Raw genomic sequence first — 14,041 nt, 5'->3', positions numbered from 1 at the left:
TTCTATAGCTGAAGAGATGTGTGCAATTGTAGTTTCAGTGCTTCACTAAGATAGTGCCTTTTATCACCAAAAAATCCCAAACGAACCAAAGCAAGGGGTTTGTGATATACCACAGCAGTACATTTTCATTCAAACATACCTCTATGGAAGGTACTTTGACTAGCTAATTAGATAACTGAAACATTTGTGGCAAATACTGAAGCTCAGTTAAGGGCTCAAGAAAATGGTGAAAGTAAACTTCAAAAAATCTATATGTTCCCCACTATTGAAGACTCACCACTATTGACTTTTAAGAAGTGTGGTACTATGTACGTCTTTATGTAATTAACAACTAGTTCTGCCAGACACTCTACAGTTATCATTGCCTGCACCTCTTTATAATGCATGAAACTGCTTTTATTAAGAAAAAGTTGCATTTATGAAGTATGAAAGTTTTTTCCTAGAAATATGTAGAAAACAAATTTCACAAACATTTCCTCTTTCTCTGAGAGGGAAGATATTAAAAATGTAAGATAGCAGTTTGACATAGTTACTTCCTTTAACAACACTTTTTGGTGATGTCTTAGGAATATTCAGTATAATAAATAAAGTATGTCAAGAGCATGGCACGGAAGTGGACAAACACTAAAAACAGAAGGAGAATGTAAAAGAGACAAAGACAAAGGCAGCATAGTACATATGAAGATCGCAGAAAGCAAAAGGCTGGCACTTGGAGCAAAGAGTCTCCCCACCGTGGGCTCTGGTGTACCTTTCAGGGGAGCAGCAGGTTCCTTTTTAGGCACAGGAAATGGCTTTTTCTCCTCTGGCACAGGTTTCTTGGGAACCTCAGGAACTTTAAAGATACAATTGTTGAAATAATGTGAAATATTCTAGTCTCCTTCTGGGACATTTAAGATTACATTAAAGCATAAATCTTCACTAAGAGTGTGAGAATTAGGAAGTAATTTAAATATGCCTGTTTGTGATAGAAATGAATGCTAAATACCTCAACACCATATAGACATTACATACATTACACAAGCAGACAAAGACCCAGTTAGCAGATCTGGAGTCTAGAAATGTTGCCAGTACTTGTATAACACATTACCACAAATAAATGAAATTAATATACACGGAATTAAATATAGATGGTTTACAGATGCTATTTTGTTAATACACAGATCTCATAGAAAAAGATACAAGATGGATGCTAATAATTATTTTTTTCACAAATATTATTCTACCTTTCGGTGCTGGGGGCTCCACTTTTTTAGGAATGGGAACAGGGACCGCTTCTTCTGGAACTGGTTTCTTAGGTAGCTCAGGGACTTTAAAAGAAATGTACCATTTTTGAGAAAGTGTGCATTTGACCAGGCATATGTTGTTGTAAGACTTAGAATTAAAAAAATAGAGATTCCCTTTTAATACCAACTGAATGCAAGAAAGTTATGCTTTAGAAATGAGGGTAAATGAAGATGGCTGAATGGCTAACTAGAAAATGTGACTGCTGTCACCTTGAACTGCAGAAGCCTCCACTTTGTCAGGAACAGGTAGGAGCAACCCTCCCTCGGAGGCGCCTGTGTTGGCTCCTCAGAAACCAGCTTTTTACGAACATCAAGAACGATGAAGTTAGGTTTTTTTTTTTGTAACCTTTACTTTTATAAAGCAGTTTCATAAACACAATTGCATTCGATTTTTTTGTGTCTTAAATGTTTAACAATTTGGCTGGGATGGGGGGGGGGGTGGAGGCTTGATCTATAGTGCTTGCAGATTTCCGATTTCCAAGGTGGTGTAAACACTCCCTCCCACCCTGGCTATAAGGGTGATGTCATTGTCCTTGAGTTGGAAAGAGACTTGCAGTAGTACATTATATGGTATATCCACCACACAGACACAGAGATAGAAACAATCTCAGAAACACCGATAAGAACAAAATGCCGTTAAATAGGAGGTAATAAGTTTTGGGTATTTATTAACATTTAAAAATATACTTTTTTGGACTGTAACTTACATAATCTAATTTTTAATAATGGTGGTGTTAAACTACTGGCTAGCAAAATTCCTGAAAATGTGACCATAGGCTCTGGTGAGCTGGTATGAACTAGCTCCAGGACACTGTATTTCCAAATAACAGGTTATGAGATTGCAAACTCTCTGAATCTGGGAATGGAGCCTCCGATAATTTTCACTTTTCTCCCCTGTGCCTTCCTCATGGTTCTTCCCGTCCCCCATCACATCCTTTGCACATAGTGGCTATAGGTATGCAGACTGTGACTAAATCTGTTATTTAATACTAACATAAATGTTTATTATGGAATTTGTACTTTTATTAAAAGACTAGTTTAAACTTAGAATGAATTACTAATACCTTTAGGTGGTGGTTCAACCCTTTTGGAAACAGCAACGTGAATTTTCTCTTCAGTAACAGTTTCCTTTTGTACCTCGGGGACTTAAAAAATGCACATTGTAATTACTGATATGCCATGTTGTGGGTGGTAATTGTAATTTACAAAGAACATTAAAATAAAATGAAAACAGAGACAAACATGAAATGAAAAGATGACAGAGAATTTACAAAGAGACAGAAATGTCTGTATGATCACAAATTAAACAAGAGGGATAAAAATCTGCCTAAAACCCTTCCCTTTGAGCCCCACATTCCAGTTTGCCTTATACCTGTGACTGACACCTCCTCCTCTGTGTGAGAAGCAAAGAACATCTTTTCTTCTGAAATAACCATCTTCTTTGTATGCACAGCTGGTACTTTAAAGAGAGTATTTCACATTAGTATTTCTTTTTTTAGTACAAGACATCAGATCAAACACGTGGATTTTATACTCAAGTATTTAGACACAGAATGAGTGGGTTAATATGGTAGCTTGAGAACAAATTCAGTATTGACAAGAAAACAAATCATCTTTTGATCTATAGGGATAAACAATGCATGCAGCCTTCATCAAACATTCTTAAATGAGAATCAAATAGACACAACTTCTTCACACACAATGTTGTGTTTTTCCAAATCTGTTAGGGTCTATTTCTATAAATAAGAGGACAGGGAATATTATATGCAATGGAATGCATTGCACAATAAAGTTAGCAAACTACTGATTAAACACAAACCTTCCTTATAATAAAAAATGTAATTTTTAAGCAGAACTAGAAAGAAAGTAGATAATGTTATTATTTAAATTGAACATATGTGCAACTCAACGTAAGACTTGTATTATGTAAAAATGTGTTTTTTTTGGTCGTTTCAGATTTGTGAGTTACTTAGCAATATATGTACACATGTCCATACACATAAATAAAAAAAAAATTTGAACTTGTAGCTGAAAAACAAAGATGTATACCTTTCACTTCAATAACTTCTTCCTGTACTGGAGTCCGGGAAGGTTTTTGTGGAACAATCTTCTTTGAAACTTCAGGTACTTTAAAAATATGTACAAATATATTTGTATTTTGAAGAATGTTGCTTTGCACAAAATTTAAAAGTATTTGATTATATAAAGAACTAACGTGAGTATAGATCAGTAAACACATTACTTGTGTACATGGGTGCTAGGAACGTTTGAAATGATAATACCTTTGGTGACTTGAACTTTTTCTTCCTCCATTCTTCGAGAAGTCTTTTCAATTTTTTCAATTACTGGCTTCTTTATAACTGCAAGCATTTTAAAGAAATTGCAGTACTTTTAGAATTCCTATTAAAAATCTCTCACTCTGTCTCTCTCGCTCTGTGTTTATACACACCTATATGTATATATGCAGATATATGTATCATTTTTTAAAGAGAGAGACGAGTTTGGTGCTTTGACCTTTACGCACAACTTTGAACTTCGGGTACAAGTTTCTGTACTTAACATATTTTGGCTATATTTAAGTTTACCATTACAATTTTTATCATCTTTCGATTTTTTAAATTAAATGAATTAGATAGAAATTTTAAGAAAAAAAATCATTCACAATAAAGCTTAGAGAAGAAGTTGTGCCTATTGGATTGAACTGCTGATTTATACATTGCTGCCAAACAAGCCATGATAATGATGTCGATGCTCTAGTCTATTTAAATATTTCCAATTACTTACCTTTAGGAGGTGGTGGTGCTTTCTTTTCAGGTACTTTGGCTGGAACTTTTCTCTCATGTGATTCTTTAATAAAAACACAGGAATAAGAAGGGATGCTTAAATAAATTCTCTTAGGTTGTGTTAATTCCAAATGAGATAAGGTAAGGATAATATGTAATTCTGGGATCGTTATTACCAACACAGATCTTAGTGCTAGGTTTTGAAGCAGGATCAAACAGAGATGCAACAAGGCAGTAAAAGTAAAACTTGAACTTCTGCATTAGAAATTAGCACTTGGAATTTAGTGTTAGTAATAAGACTAAATGATTTAGCTTGTAATGTCAAAGCATGAAAGTAACTCTGAAGAAAATAACTTTTAAAAGATTTCTAACCTTAAAAAAAACTAAGATCATTTTATCTATTTCACATAAACTGCAAATCAGGTTCATAGCATTGACAATTTAATGAACTGAGCAAAAATGAAGAAAAGAGGGAAACAAATCATTCAGTTTATACATACCTTCATAGACCTCCTTTTGAACTTGAATTACTTCCCTTTCTTGGTAAGCCTCTTCCCACTCTTCCTCCCCTTCGTCATAGCCTTCTTCCCTTTCATAGTATTCTTGCCCTTCTTCAAAATCTTCTTCCCATTCCTCATGAACTTCCTTTTTAGCTTCTACCTTGGTCTCTTCATAGTCCTCATCTGGTTCTTCATAATAAGGTTGTTCAAATGGCTCTGTGTATGGTTCTACCTCCAGTTCGTCATAAGGTTCTTCGAAAGATTCAATGAAGACTCTCTTCTCCTTGTGGACTGCTTGCTTTTTCTCATACACAGCTTCTTTTTCTTTCTGAACCTCTTGCTTTCTGATTATAGTCATTATTTTTACTTCTTCAGCTTTAGAGGATACATCAATGATTTCAGGAGCTAAAATAGATAAAGAGACTATTAGCATATTAATTCTATCCATCCAACTGCTTCACTAAACAAAAATCTACCTAGTTAAACAACATCAGTATTTCAGATCTATTTTATTGAGAATCCTTTTTTTTTGTATTGGTTCCATTTAAATTTTTGACTATGGAACACAGTAGAGTATCAAGATACATTCTACTGTTGATTTGAGGATTTTTCCAGTGTGAAAAAATGGATTCAATAAATATTATCAAATGGATACACCTTCCATTATTCCATGAGAGCTCCAGTTTGCAGAACCCCTAGTTTCTTCCAATGGAATAGTTTTAACATTCGGTAAGTTTATGGAATTTATATTTAATACTTAAACAGTTAACCTTTAAAAAAAGTTCTGATTATGATTTCAAACATGTTTCTAATTTTAAACCTACATTTTTGACTCTTGCATAGGATCCCTTAGTCAATTTAATAAAAACAACATTTAAAATTATGTAACCAAGTTAATTAGGTACTTTTAGATAACAGATTTTAAAAGTTCTTAAGGGCTCTCATTATTTATATGACTCTTAACATTTGTGTTAACTACAATTAAAAAAATAAGGAATGGCCCCTCCTTTTTGCCCTCACTGCTTCTTTCTCTGAGACCACTGCACAGAGGCAGAATAAACATCTGCTTAGGTTTCTTTTCCTGGGAAAGGGGCAATATGAAATAGCCATCATTTCTATGCTAAATTTAACACAGCAGAGGAGACTCCACAATTTTGCAGTAAGTTGGAAGCCTAATATTTAAAATAAGAATAGTCAGCAGAAGTGCAAATCTCAGGAATAAACAGAATAAAAATGATTTCTCTTTATTTACCTTTTGCTGGAATTAAGGTAGTAGGAGGTGGAGGCTTCTTGACAAGCTCTGGGAGTTTAAAAACATAAAAATGTGTGTTTATTTTTAGATTACATTATTATTAATGTTTACTAATCCTGCACATCATTGTTAGTTGTTAGTAGGAGCTATGACTACTACAAATACACCAGCCTTTCCAGGAATCATAATAATGCTTTTATAATTTCCAAATCTAGCTCATTAGAAATGCTATGCAATGCCATGTTAACAAAAAGAAACATGCAAAAGGCCAAAGTTTGATTCTAGTTTAGATTGATTTATAATAAGTTAACATTAAGCATGAAGAGAATATTTAATATGTCCAATGCTAAAAATAATGCATTAGACATTTTCAATTATTAACTATAAAGTTCACGAAATATCCATGCTTTTTGAGTGTCCTCTTATTCCATGATGTTTCACAAATGACCACTCAGAAAAGTCTGAATGATGAGTGATGCCTTGTGCTTCCATATTTTCCTTCTTTATGGAGGTTGCTGTACTCTAATCTTAGTCAAATGGGTTAAAACTATTTGTTTAAATTTAGTTCTCCAACTGTTTTCCTAAAAATCTTCCAGGATATATTGAAAGTTAAAGTGATTTGAATGGATCCTCCTTCATAAAGTATTTTTTCTTCAAATATTGATATTTAGATCACCTAAATCAGGAAGGACACTGAGGTAGGTTGCAGCAACCTCTTAAAATTAACACCAACCCTTGCTCTTCTATTGATGTGACTTTATTAAGACCAGCTCTTGGGCACTTCCATGTTCATTGCAGCATTATTCACAAAGACCAAGTCATGGAAACACCCTAAGTGTCCATCAATGGATGAATAGATAAGGAAAAGGTGGTACATACATACACAATGGAATACTATTCAGCCTTATAAAAAAAAAGGGAATTTTGTCATTTGTGACAACATGGATAGAACTGGAGATTATGCTAAGCGAAATAAGCCAGGCACAGAAAGACAAAGACTGTAAGTTCTCACTTAGATGTGGAACTAAAAAAGTTGAACTCATAAAGTGTAGAATGATGGTTACAGAGGCTGGGGATTTGAGGGAATGGGGAAATGTTGGTCAAAGGGTGCAAAATCTTAGCTAGACAGGAGAAATATGACTTTTCTTGAGATCTGTTGTACAGAGTGGTGAATATAGTTAATAATAGTGTATTGTACATTTCAAATTCGCTGAAGAGTAAATTTCAAATATTCTCACCACAAAAATGTTAAGTATTTGAGGTGATGGATATGTTAATTGGCTTGATTTAATTATTCCATATTGTATTCACAGATCATAACATCACTTTGTACCCCGTAAATATATACACAATAGTAAATCGTCAATTTACAATAAAATAAAAAAGAAAAAAAAAGAATAGCTGTTGGACTTCCGGGCAAGACCTTCTTTAAATTATCATCCAGAAAAAACCAGAATACACTGGTGTTGTCATTGGTTCCCAGGGGCTCAGGAGGACAGGAAAGAGAAAAGGGAGAAAAAAGGAAGTTGAGAAAGAGAGAGTGAGGACTGAGTCAAAGAGGGTGCAAGTGAGTGAAGAGAGAGGTACCATTTTGTGATTGCAAACTCTTACCCTTCCTTCACCCTCCACTATTTAGGATTTAAAAGTTTTAGCCAAGAAAAAAGTATTAAGATTGCTTTTTCATTAATTATAATACCTTCACGTGGTGTCACCTCTTCTTTGGGCTTTGCAACAACTTTTTTGGCATCTTTCTTCACAGCCTTTTTGGTAACTAAAAAAATAAAAATAAAAAGATTTCTGGTGTAAGTAACTAAAATGCTTTCAGGAAACTAGGCATTTTATTGAAATATTTTATTTTTCCAAATGTTGATAGTAGTGAGCTTCTATACATTACTACAAGATATTTGTTTTGGAAAGATCTAGGACTAGATGCAAAAACATTGTTTTGGAGGGATATAGAAAATGTACTGTGATCTTACATCTTCACTGATTTTGTGTCTGCTGAGAGTTAAAGTTTTCAGAACATGGGGTGTGAATCTAAGTGATATCATAAATAGAAAAGTACACATTTTCATCCTTGTTTCACTTAGGGATGAACACAAATACGTTAGGAGGAAGAGTAACAAGTGGGTTTAAAGTCGTTTGTTGTGCTGCTGTTATACCTTAACCACATTTCCTAATCATACTTGATTATGACCTCTCGTATTCATGAATAAAGAACACTCTCTTTTAATTTTTAAAACATTATTTAACTTCTCAAGTTTCACAGTGAGTTCTCAAACTTAGCCATGTTGATACTACCAGTCAAAGAACAAATCATTCATTAACATAAGTTATTATTTTTGACAACAGAAATACAAATGGAAATCCAATTTATGATTGTTGATTCTTGTTTCTCCCTGTTCTCACAGCTCGATAAAATGTTTATGTTGGTATGAATCATGAAAATGCTTCTCTTTGTTAATGAGGTTGCATTAGTCACAAAATTGGAAGTTTCTAACTGAATTTCCTCTAAGACTGGCTTGAAAAATGGGTCAAACTTTTTTAATGCCAATTGTAGTGGGTGTTAAGGGCCTACCATGTCCACCCCTTGAATCTACTATAGTAGTAGTGACTTAGCTATAGAAAAGTGTGATTTTGACACACAGAATTTTTTCTGACCATGCTGGGAGAATTCTGACAGCATTTCTGAACTCCCTATAACTCCAGAAGGTCCCAGGAAATCTGTTGTCTAATTTCGTTGAGAATCTTTGGGACACAAATAGTACAATTTCTCTGCTGAATATTTGAGAGGAGCAATTCCTTGGAACGCTTAAGATTTCTTTATTGGTGAGATCATGCCTTAGGTACAAAAGAAGTCAAATATTTCATAAGTATTCTAAATCATATTTTTTGTCACAAAATAGTAAAATTTACAGAGTAGCTAATACTACAAATTGAGAAGAACCACAAGCTATAATTTGCAATTTAACTGTAAACTACCATGGTTTATTTCCATAAGCTGCACTAGAAATTGGTTCCATTATTCTTTTTGTTATTCTTTTAGTAGTTAAGAAAATACGAAACATAAAATTAATTCTACATTAATGTTTCAGTAATTCCATTAAAATAAAATATTTTAATAGCAACATAGTATTTTGTTTGATGATTTTCAGAGTTTTAAGCACATGACTTACACATTTAGTTAGCTAACACTTTGAGAAAATAATTTACATTTTGAAAGGCAATTCCACCTCTTGACCACTAGAGGGCCAATGTGTTCTATTAAGCAACATTTTTCGGGTCAGCAGAGTGAAATTCTTATTTCGACGTCTAGGTAGATGAGGTATAATACCTTCAATACGTTTTGCTGGTGGTTTCTTTTCTTCGGGTGTTGGTAGCAAAAGGGGGATAGGAGGAGCAACCACAGGAGGGATTTCTGAAGAAAATAAATGCCGTTAGTAACATGTTTTAGTTTCCTATTTTGCGTAAAATATAATGAATAGTCTCATGCATTTCTTTCAGTACTTCAAAGGTATTATAGTACCAATTCATCAATCAGAACAAATAAAAGTAGCATCTATTTATTACTGGAACTACTTTTTTTTTTTTTTTTTTTTTTTTTACTTTAATTTCTAATTGCTCACTGAAGAATACAACATGGGTTTGTTCTGACTCTGCTGCAGTTTGGGCATTGGTATAAAGTTTTGTACAGATTCGTAGTGCTAGAATATCGCTGCTCCAAGCTCAGATGCTGAGGTTCTGGGTCTTACCTTCTGGTGGTACTGCTCTAATAGGCATGGTTGGAATTGGGACTCTGGAGTCAGGAATATCTGGAAAGGGACATGTAATGATAAGCATAGAGAGACTGAGAACAAGCTATTTATTAGACCCTAAGATATGTCAGGCATATCTAATGGAAGAATCTAATAGACAGACAAAATAATATTAGTATTCTTTTGTATGCAGCCACATAGGTAAGTTTTGTTTACTGTCAAAATTTGTTTCATTCTGTGGCCATTCTATTTGGCATGATTCTAGCATCAGCTGAGTGACACCTTATTATCTCTGATTTGCCATACTCACAAAGTTTAACATTTTATTATTTGACTGAAAGTAATTTTACTGAATAACACTTTTATTGAAAAATATTTTATCCAAAAGAGAAAGATATCTTATACGTTTTAGTTTGGCTTCTGTGATTTACAAAATTATGCTGAATTTATTGTAAGCAAGGATTGATTTTTACAAAACAACTTACCAGGAGGCTTCAGCTCCAGTTTGATTTCTGCAAAATAAAAAAAAAAAATGATATTTTTGTGTTGAGAATGGTATAGGTAGTCTACGTGTTTCAAAGATAGCAGGGTGGCTTTCAGATGGCGCTCCCTCACCTTTCGTCGTTAGGTACAACTCTGCCGTGCTTCTTGCTTCACCTCTTGGCTCCAGCCGAGCGATGACCGAGTAGACACCTTGGGAGAAAAATCATCCAACTCTTGTTTTCTGATATGTTGCAAATAACACTTCTTTACTTCAATATATGTATGTGTTTGTTTACACTTGTCTTTTCTAAAAAAGCATTCTAGATAGAATTAGAGCATGAGCGCATACAGGGTAGAAATACAGAAAACAGATGAGCCTTCAATTATACATTCACTGGAAAACTGTCAATGAAATCACCTTCATCGTCTGGGGTCACATTGTGGATGGTCATATAATGGCAGCGACCGTCATTCCTAAAGTTGTACTTCTGGCTCTCTGTCAGTTCTGTTGGTCCTTTGTACCATGTTACAATGGCGTCATCAAAGGACACTTCACACTCGAAGGTGGCAGACTGATGCTCACTCACCACAATGTTCTGTATACGCTTTGTAAACTGAATTGGTTCAGCTGTTTAAGTACAAAGAGAGTTCAAAGCTAGGTTATACAGAGAGGAATTTCTTTTACTTGCTTTTGCCTCAGATACTTAAAATCTCCATCTTTGTGCCCAGTTATAAAATAGCAAGAAAAGTTCAAAAATCCAAAATGAGAAGAAACGCACTCTTTTTTGCATCACTAACAAAAAAGTATCCCAATTCTTAAGTGTATTCCTGCCGGACAAATGTAGCAAAGTGTAAAGAAATTATTGTGAGTCCTTAAAATATTCATATAAAGGACATATTAAAGAGAGCTTATGACCCAAAGTCAAATTAAATTTTAAAAGTGTTAGGGTACACAAACTTAATTGTACTCTGTAACTTATTTCTCTGTGAAATTCTTTCTTGCCTCAGTAAAATCATTTCTGCTATTCAGGATCTAGAATTGTTTATCTAATATGTATAACTTTTCTTGTAAAATAATTTCAAACTCAATAGGAAATCTGCACTTCTAAATTTCACAAAAAAATTTTAGAGTTCAGAAATCTGCTAAGTACATATGGCACAAATAAAGGATGTGTGTGGATGGCAGGAGTGTTTTCTAGAAGAGGATGGAGGGGAGGGTCTTATACGTATAACAGTACCATAAAATCTTAGAAATCACAGTACTCTGGTGAGCTCTATTTACTAAATAATTATATTAAAAATATCAATTATTTAAAAAATAATTAGTACTTGCAGCTGGACCTTTACTTTGAAAACCATTTAAATACAACCAGTCACTGATATTCATTGTAAGGTAAGCCAGAAAAGTTGACATGCTTATGTAAATCCAATGTCATATATTTGTGTTTCAGCAAATACAAATGGGCACCAATAGCTGAAAGCAGATGCTATTATAACCAAAATTTTTCTCAATACAGTTTGAGGGTGTCTTTGGAAAATGCATATAATCAATTAGGAAATGAATGTTGTTGCTCCTAAATTCTGAGATTTCACTTAATTTCAGATATTCAGAAGATTAAAACATGATCTGAAAATGAAATAAATATTTTTTGAGAAATTGCTAATTGCACATGACATGTTAATTTTATCTACGTAATTTTGTACAGAGAAAGTCAGACTATGTCCTATAAACAAAATATCAATTCCTAACCAAGATCCTCCAGATTTACAGCTATGAGATCTTATCCTTTCCTAGATCTCTTTCTACAATCCTAGATATGAGAATCATGAAATTTAGACTTTAGACAGAAATTACTGTTAAAGATTATGTCTTAGACTAGATTAAAATCTAAAAGAATGACGCAAAAGAATTGACACTCATTTGAATATTTCCCGTGTGCTTCTGTATGAACTTTGAGATGTGAGTGAATACTATGAGAACGTGTGTTGGGAAATAAGAACACATGACCACTTTGGTGTGTATCTAAAGGCAGGGCTGCAGGGGTCCTGCACAACATTTGCCATTGACCTATGCTGTACCACAAGGACTCCACAGTGTTTCACGCACCTTCGATTCTGAGTTCTGCTGAAGTTTCAAGGTCTTCATATTTGCAGGTGTACTGACCCTGGTCTTCTGCTCGAACATCTGCAATGGTCAATTTGTGGACTTTGTGTTCCACTTCTGTTTTATGTCTACCTTGGGGTTTAAGGATTATGCCATTTCTGAACCATTCAGATTTTACATTTGGTACAGAAAACTGGCATGTCATGGTGCAAGTCTGGCCTTCTTTCAGAGTCACATCCTGAAGATGCCGTTCCCACGCAGGCTCTGTTCATGTGATACAACACACATTTTGTTCAATATCACACGCAGATGTGCTCAACAGTAATTTAAATCTCACAAGTATTTCATAAGCCTTTTCTAACTTACCAATTACAGTCAGTTTAGCGCTAGCGATGTGTGGGCCACAAACCAATCGATAATTGCCCTGGTCTTTAAGTTGACAGTTTTTGACTCTGAGTGTATGTCGGTCACCATCGATGCTTATTTCAAATTTATCACTGGGTTCCAGTTTTTGAGTTCCTTTGTACCACGAAAGCTTGATTTCTGGATAATTAATTTTAATGTCAATTTCAAAGACAGCATCATTATCTTTCAAAACTGTCTGATTTTCGATGTCCTTGATCAGAGTGACAGGCTAGGAGAATAAAGAATTAAAACACATTTGTTACTCCTTCCCTTATAATAATACTCAATCATAACTTGTTCATTTTATTATCAGCATAATTCTTTTTACCTCTGTCTGTGACAGTCTTTGCTGAATAAATGATACAAGTTCCTCAAATTCCTTTTCGTCCTTCTCTGACCTCTCTATTTCTTCAATTTCCTGAGAAGAAAAAAATGATAGGTATTACATATGAAACAAAATTTGATTTAGAGGATGCATGACTATATTCAACTTCCATTCTGGATGCTGGTTAGGTCATATTAAATGATGTCATATAACTATAGGATTCTGGTAATTCAAAGGGAATGTGTGAGATGCTTTAAATGTGACTTTTTTAGGATGATGCTATATATGAAGGAGCATACCAGTCTATGTGTCTCTTCTTCTTGGCTTTGCTTGAGCAGTTCAAATGCTTGAAGAAGACCTCGGAAGTCAGTGATTCCATACATGCGGGCATATTTTTCATATTCTTTAGGATCAACATTTTTGAGAAGTTCCATGATATCAATTTCCTCTTCTTCCCCAGCTTTCTTTAAGATTGGAGTCCTAAATAAAATTTAAAAAGTAAGGATAAATCACCTGTCTTCTATTTATTTTTAATTGTCTATCATCATTCAAAGATTACGTACTTCATTAAGGTTTTCTTGTTCTTTATTCAATAAATATTAATTTTACCATGTTAGCTGTGAAATAATTTTAAAATGTGGGTTTGGAGATGGAGTGGATTAAAATCAGATGGATTAGGACCATTGTTATAAAATATAGACATTGGATCAAAAATTTTAAGAAAGGAAAGAATAATAGAAGTATTTCTGTAAACTTCATAACCAAAGAGCCTAGTTAATGAATTATAATATCAGAAAAAAGAATAGTAGCAATGGAAAACTTTAATAATAGAATAGAATACATCTCATGGAAAAGATTTGTGGGAATTGAGTGTGGATTTAATTCAATAATTATGTTGAAAAATAAACCATATTGAAATGGATGATAATTACGGAAAATGTTTAAAACAGTTGTTTTAGAGAACCATTCATAACATAATAAATTATATATAGAAACAAAAATTTCATACCTAGGCACAGACAATACTGGGGTTTCTTTAGGCCATTTCTTTTTGTTTAAAAATCTTAATAGACATTCACCTCATTCTTAAAACTTTCTCTTATATTCAGAAATTGATTCTAATGAAACAAGAACACCCAGATGTTTTTGCT

At 33.8% G+C, this 14,041-nt stretch overlaps 1 protein-coding gene across 1 annotated transcript in view; it reads right to left on the bottom strand.

Annotated features, from left to right (window-relative positions):
• The window catches only part of LOC117094789 (titin-like), a 273,144-nt gene that overhangs the window by 157,166 nt on the left and 101,937 nt on the right, over nt 1–14,041 (bottom strand). The window contains 19 exon segments of the mRNA XM_033230996.1: nt 749–832; nt 1,224–1,307; nt 2,348–2,428; nt 2,656–2,742; nt 3,333–3,410; nt 3,566–3,643; nt 4,068–4,130; nt 4,567–4,971; nt 5,819–5,866; nt 7,515–7,589; nt 9,153–9,236; nt 9,571–9,630; nt 10,059–10,085; nt 10,189–10,266; nt 10,475–10,684; nt 12,164–12,424; nt 12,527–12,794; nt 12,894–12,983; nt 13,190–13,370. Coding sequence (XP_033086887.1) covers nt 749–832; nt 1,224–1,307; nt 2,348–2,428; nt 2,656–2,742; nt 3,333–3,410; nt 3,566–3,643; nt 4,068–4,130; nt 4,567–4,971; nt 5,819–5,866; nt 7,515–7,589; nt 9,153–9,236; nt 9,571–9,630; nt 10,059–10,085; nt 10,189–10,266; nt 10,475–10,684; nt 12,164–12,424; nt 12,527–12,794; nt 12,894–12,983; nt 13,190–13,370 — 2,342 coding nt within the window.

This window comes from Trachypithecus francoisi, unplaced genomic scaffold (assembly GCF_009764315.1).
Source record: "Trachypithecus francoisi isolate TF-2019V2 unplaced genomic scaffold, Tfra_2.0 Lachesis_group13, whole genome shotgun sequence".
NCBI classification, from domain to species: domain Eukaryota; kingdom Metazoa; phylum Chordata; class Mammalia; order Primates; family Cercopithecidae; genus Trachypithecus; species Trachypithecus francoisi.
Note: the sequence above shows the minus strand (reverse complement) of the source record. Positions and strands in the feature narration are given on the sequence as shown.